A 7118-nucleotide genomic window follows, 5' to 3' on the forward strand; every position below is an offset into this window, starting at 1 on the left:
GCCTTTAGATCTGGGTGCTGATAAAATTGGGTTATGCCTGGGTGACACTGAGCAAATTTACAACTTGAGATCTCTTCCGTTTCTGAAATCCACAATTCTACAAGGGAGGGAAAAAGTGACCTTTATTTGGAAGAAAAGAAGATAATATTGGTTAGATAGGTTAATAGGTAAATAACAATGATATTAGCCAAGGTTGTTTAAATATGAATTGATGCCTCTTCCATTATCTAGATTGGGTTAACACCCTCTGGTGATATTATATGTCAACATCTCTACTGACTATTGGATAAATTCCAAACTTCATTCTGGCACTTAAGCCCTTTCACATCTGCCCAACCTCATCTCAAACTTAAGGTTCAGATCTGTAATATTCTGTTCTTGCCCCATTCCTGTTACTTATGATCCCTTTAGCTTTCACTTAATTCTTCCTCTCATACACACACCTGTCTCTCTCGATAAAGTTCTACAAACTCCTAGCTAAACTTCTATAACCTTCATAAAAACTTCCACTACTCAAATTATCTATTAATCAATTCTGATCTTTTGACATTTGAATTCCTACAGGACTTTACAGTAATCCTATGTAGGTGCTGTTGTTCTCATTTCATAGATGGCCCAGGGCAGTTACGTGGCTTGTTTAGGGTCCCACCATTTGTAAGAAAGCAGCAAGGCTGGGTCCAATTCTTTGCCTTCAAAGTCCACATACTATTTCATTGTACTATGCTGCCTCCATATTATTTTTTAAAAGCCTATAAACCAGTTATAATACAGCTTGTTGTGACATAAATTCAGACACATCACATCCTTTGAACCACATAGGTAATAGACGTTTGGAACAGCATGGATAGTTTTTAAGGGGGTTGTTGGTTCTTTTTTCCAAATTCAACATTAAAATGATATTCCAGGATAAATGACAGGTGGGTGGCTGGGGGGTGGGAGAGGCAATGTGGTATAAGAAAATATTATTAATGGGACACAAAGAGATGAAAGTGTAATATAAGCTCGCAATGCACAAGACAGACTCAGAATATGGAAGTATGGTATATGGGGCTGAGGAGGCCGGAAGGGCTAAAATACTTAAGTTAGGGGGCCTCTGCATACCGATAAGAAGCGCGCATGTGTGGGGGCTGCTAATAAGCGATTAGCAATACACATGATCTGAGAGTGGAACTCAAGAGAGCAACACAATAAAGACAAGTCGTGGGGGGCACGGTACAGCATGGTTTGACCGGAAGGTGGGGGCACAGAATAAGGGGCCAGAGGGCAGACCAGGGGTCGAGGAGAAAGGTGAAGAAGTTCAAAGAGCACAGCGCCCCCAGACTCGAGACCTGACTTCTATCTTCCCCTTAATAAATGGTTGGTATGTTTTAGGATTCACACCCGCACCCCACAGAGCCCTCCTGAGTGGCTCCAGGAAAAGAGAGGTCTTGTCCCCATTCCTCCACTATTCCCCGGGGACTCCGCGAGGGGGCGAAGGGAGGCAGGAGGGTCCTTACCCAGGAAGATGGAGATGATGAGCCGCAGCGCCTGTTCCGACGCGCCCAGGGACGTCGCCAACTTGTTAAGGCTCAGCTCCTCAAAACCTGACCGTAGCCCCCAAATCGGCTCCACCACCTTTCCCACGTCCCTCTCCACTGCGGACGCCATCTTAACTGCGGGCGCCCACCAGGGACCCCCCCCCAGCTCCGCGCGCCCCGAATGTGGGCAAAATGCTGTAGCTTCACCCCCAATTCCGGCCGGGGGCCCGCCCACGGCGTGCGCATTGGCTGCGGGCCCGCCCAGAGTCGCCAGGCCCACCCGATTATTGGTCGATACGAGCAGGGGGCGGGGCCTAGCGAACAAGGTAGGAAGAAGGCGGGTCTGAACGTTTGTAAGGCAAAGGTGACTCCTACCGAGAGTGAAAACAGGGCAGACCCGGGTTGGGCGGGGCTTGGAGTCAGGACCCCGGGCTGCTATTGGAAAAGTCTAAAACGCGCGGCGTGGTGACTGTTCAACTCTGTCCTAAGTGCGCGGGGAGGAGTCGGCGCCGGCGAGTGTCCGGCCGGCTCGTTCGCTGCCTTCCCATTGGCTGAGATAGGAGCAGGCGAGAGTCAGGGCGGGGGGGCGGGGCGTCATCCGACCGCGAGGTTACTCTCGGTCACCGGCGCGCTGGGGTTACTGGGGCATGTAACGGAGAGGCGGGAATTCCTGATGCAGCTTCGCGAGCTCCTCCTAACGGTACTTCCCGGACCCTTCTTCAATTCTTGAGCTGTTAGGTGTGTCGCCCTCTCTTCCAAGAGAGGTCTGGGGAGAGCCCAGTGCCTAGAACCACTCCTGCCTAATTTTTTAAAATTTATTTTTATTTTTTAAAAAAATTAATCCAACGGATCCCTGTATAGTTTCCTTTTTGGAGGTTCCAGGAATCGAACCTAGAGGTTCCCCCATGCTAAGCAACCACTGAACTACATTCACACTCCACGTGTCAGTTCCTATAGTAAAACGTGATCTTCTCCCGAGAGGCGATGAAATTAAGAAATGCCTATTTAACACTTGCTACTTTAATTAACAATTCAACTAGTTTTCTCACTTTTCAAGTAATGCATGTTCATGATAAAAGTTCAAACAGAATAGAAACATGAAACAAAATAAAAAGATCTCTGTTCCCACACTGCTTCCTATTCTCACTTCCTACGTGTAACCCTACTCCCTCCCCCCCATATACAATGTATTGAGCACTTTAGTATATGCCCAGAACTGCCCTGGGTTTGGAAATATAATAACGAGTACAAAGCCATGGAGTGCACAAATAGTGGCATTAGTGAATGTGTGACTGTACTCTGAAGGAAAGTGTCAAGGTTCTATGAGAGTATGTAACCATGAAACACTAAGAGTTTCTTGTTAACTATGTAGAGCATTCTTGTGCAATGACGGTTTATATTTCTACAGCATTTTGTTCTTTAAAAAGCATATTTATTTTTTATTTTAAAAAGTTTTTATTTATTTAAAATATATTTTTAAGCTGTAGGTGGACACAATACCTTTATTTTATTTATTTTACGTGGTGCTAAGGATCGAACCCAGTGCCTCACACTTGCTAGACAAGCGCTCTACCACGGAGTCACAACTGCAGCCCCCAAAAGTTTTTATTTTTAATTTACATGTAATAATTGTACATATTTATAGAATACAATATAATATTTTGATACACAAATAGTATAAATAGTATAGTGATCAAATAGGATAATAAGCATATGCATCATCTCAAACATTTATTATTTTCTTTGTGGTGAGAACATTAAAAAAAATCTCTCTTCTAGTTATTTTGAAGATACACAATATCTTTATTTTTTAATTTTAATTTTTTTTTTGGCAGGAATTGAACCCAAAGGCACTTAACCACTAAAACATATCCCCAGCCCTTTTTATTTTTTATTTTGAGACAGGGCCTCACCAAGTTGCTGACGGCCTCGCTGAATTTCTGGAACCTACAATCCTCCTGCCTCAGCCTCTAGAGCCACTGGGAGTATAGGTGTAATTAAAATTAAATCCCTTGTCCTCTGGGCTCTGAGCTGAATGCCAAAGTAAAGGAGGAGGCCTTGATCATAATCCTACATAGAAGAGGTCACAAAATCATGTTTATTCATATTATTTCACTTAATTTGGCTACACAACAGTATATTTATTGTTATGGTATCCTCTTACAGTTCCAGAGCCTTGGAAAAATTAAGGAACTTATTAGGTTCCTTTCTAGCAGGTGGCAGAGACATAACTGAAACCTAGTATTGCCAAATTCTTCCTACTCCTTTTTTGGGGGACAATGTGTTGTTTTTTTTTTTTTTTTTTCTTTTTAAATTTCTAGTACTGGAGATTGAACCATTGAACCCAGGGTATTAAGGACTGAACCCAGGACCTCACACATACTAGGCAAGTACTCTACTATTGTGCTACACTGCCAGGCCCCAACTTTTAAAAAATATGAAATATTTCACTCACACAGAAAAGTAAATAGTACTGTAGATTATACTATAACCAACCTAAGTTAAAAAACAAATGTCACATATATAGTTGAAGAACCTGGCCTATCCTTTTCTGATGGCACTTCCTTTCTCAGAACTAATAAGATGGATGAACACACACACACACATACACACACACACACACACACACACACACACAGAGCACACACACGTGCAGGGTCTCGCTCAGTTGTTGAGCGTCTCACCTTAAGCTTGCAATCCTTCTACTTCAGCCTTGTGAGTAACCAGTGTGTGCTGTCACACCTGGTTCATGGATATTTTCCTTTAAGCAGCTGGAGGGTTTCTCTTAAGGACTATGACTTCTAAACTTAAGAAAAGAATTAGCTGGAAGGCATATAATTTATATATATATATATAAATAAATAAATAAAATTCTGAGTCTGAAGGCCTTAGTCACTTACCACTTGGACTTTAGTATTTATCAATGTCTTTTCTATTTTATACTTCACATACTGTACATATACAGAAACAATATACAGTATAATTTTGCATGCTTTCAAACGTTATATTAATGTTACTACAATGAATGTATCATTGCAATTTGTTTTTACATTTGACATCTTTAATGAGATATATTCACGTATGTGTACATGTTGTTACATGTAGTCCTAATCCATTCATTCTAACTGGGATGTTAGAGTCCATTATTAAAAATGATTATACTATAATTAATTTACCATGGTCATATTGAGGAATACTTGGATTATTTATTTATTTATGTTTATGTCCTCTCAAACATTGCTGCAGTGGATACTCTCCTTTAAGAAACAGTGAGAGTTTCTCTAGGACTGTGACTTCCAAACTTAAAAAAACAGTACTTGGGCCCTACTATAAAAAAAAATTGGTACCTAGTATACATATATTCATACACTACACAATCAGTACATACACTACTCACACAAATATGTACTAGACAGACACTCTCATACTATGAATGTGTTCTCTTATAATTTTGATTATATTCTAATTCATTAAAAAATTGCCAGCCAGATTGGTTGTGTTGGCACTTGCCTATAATCCCAGCTACATAGGAGGTTGAGGCAGGAGGACCCAAGTTTGAGGCCAACCTGGGCAACTTAGATCCTACCTCAATAAATAAATAAATAAATAAATAAATAAATAAATAAATAAATAAATAATTGGAGAGATGTTACTGACCGGTAGAAAACTCCTGGGTTTAATTCCCATTACAAAGAGAGCAAGAGAGAGGGAGAGAGAGAGAGGAAGAGAGGGAGAGCAAGAGAATTATAAAACAAACTGGAAATTCTGGTATAGAAATAAGCAAAATGTATTGGCGAAATCACTTTTTTTTTTTCTGAGATGGCTTCTCACTATGTTGTCCAAGCTAGCCTTGAATTTTTGGACTCAAGAAATCCTCCTACCTTAGCCTCTAATGTAGCTGGGACTACAGGCTCACACCATTGTGCCCAGCTGTGTTTTGTTTTGTTTTGTTTTTTCCCCCTTGCAGTATTGGGTACTGAACCCAGAGCTTCCTGCGATCTAGACAAGCACTCTACCAATAAGCTATATCTCCAGTTCTCATTCTTACTGTTGTTTTCCCCTGTTCTTTTCTTCCTTCTTTAGCCATCTCAGTATCTCTTTCTACTTTTCCCTTCTTGTCCTTGTACATTTGCCCTGCTATAACAAAATATCTGAAACTGGGTGATTTATTTTTTGGCACTGGGGATTGAACCCAGGGGCTCTTACCTACATAGCCACATCCCTAGTCATTTTTTCATATTTTATTTAGAGACAGGGTCTTACTAAATTGCTTAGGGTCTCACTAAATTGCTGAGGCTGGCTTGAACTTGTGATCCTCCTGCCTCAGCCTCCCTAACTTCTGGGATTACAGGCATATGCCACCATGCACAGCTGGGTAATTTATAACAGACATTTATTTCTCAGTTTTCATGACTGTAAGTCCAAGATGAAGTGTATCATTTCCTGGTCAAAGTGATGAAGGGCCAGTGTAACTACCAAATTTCTCTCTTCCCCTCTTATAGTGTTCTTACAAAGGCCATATGTTCTACATGGCAGAGCAATAAGATAAAGAAGGCCACATAACTTGCATCAGACTTAGCTTGAGCAAGATACAAACCTTTGTAGTATTAAACTGTTGAGAACAGGGTGATATCTGTGCAGCTAGCTGTCTTAATTACCAGGATGCAGGCAGTTGCGACTGCTCCCTCAAAAGCCAATACAGCACAAACAGGACTGCTGGGCCCCCATGCTTATCGAGGTTGTTAAGAAATATTTGCCTGAGAAATGTGCAGCTGCCTAGAAACCTTATCTATCAAGGACAGGGGGGCCTAACGGCAACTCATCTCCTGCACAGTTCACCCCTTCCCTCCTCCCTTCTTCCTCTAGGGCCGTTCAGTTCTGGTGGGACCCAATGAGAATCAAATAGATTGGCAGGACCCAACCAGAGGAGGACTAATGTTTAGCTGTTCAAATGTTAACCAATTAAAAAGAACACTGTAAAACTGTTTGCCTTTCCTTATAAAAGCCTGCTGAACAAAGGCTCAGGGCCTCTTAGCGTCACTGGTTACCAAGTGCGCAGAGGACCAGGCTCGAGCTTGCTAATAAATGACTCTTTGTTGCTTGCATTGATCGTGGTCTCTGGTGGTCTTTGTGGGGTCTCGAGCCGCTGGGCACAACAAAACCTCAAGATTACCCAAGGCCTGTACATGCTAGGAAAGTACTCTATCACTGAGCAATCTAGCCCTTGTTACTTTAAGACAGGGTCTTGCTAAGTTGCCCAGGCTGACCTTGAACTTGTGGTCCTTCTGCCTCAGCCTCCTGAATATCTGAGAGTACAGGAGTGTATCACAGTGCCTACTACCCACTACTCTTTATTCCCATAGGAATTTGGTATTTGCATTATTTTTGAAACTACTGAGGAATTTAGGAATACAGAGGGGAAAAAAATACTGAATCTCAACACCCATGAACCCTTGGAATACAGGCTCTGCCCATGAACTATTGGAATGCAAAACAAGAAACTAGTGAGCAACCCAGTCCAGGTCCTTGTGCCCATGTCCTTGCCCATAGAAGGCAGCATGATGTAAGAGCAATGAACAAGCAAGGAAAACTGGTGGGAAA

The 7118-nt window shown here is 41.9% G+C and overlaps 1 protein-coding gene across 2 annotated transcripts in view; it reads right to left on the reverse strand.

The window, feature by feature from the left end:
• The window catches only part of LPCAT3 (lysophosphatidylcholine acyltransferase 3), a 44265-nt gene extending 42395 nt beyond the window's left edge, over positions 1-1870 (reverse strand). Inside the window, exon 1 of one of the 2 annotated variants that reach the window (XM_079141101.1) lies at positions 1497-1870. In XM_079141101.1, coding sequence (XP_078997227.1) covers positions 1497-1647 — 151 coding nt within the window. In that variant the 5' untranslated portion in view covers positions 1648-1870. The remainder of the gene's footprint in view (positions 1-1496) is intronic. The other variant, XM_079141100.1, reaches the window with a different exon arrangement.
• Between the last annotated feature and the right edge of the window lie 5248 nt (positions 1871-7118).

The sequence above is a fragment of the Sciurus vulgaris genome, assembly GCF_902686455.1.
Source record: "Sciurus vulgaris genome assembly, chromosome: 5".
NCBI classification, from domain to species: Eukaryota; Metazoa; Chordata; class Mammalia; order Rodentia; family Sciuridae; genus Sciurus; species Sciurus vulgaris.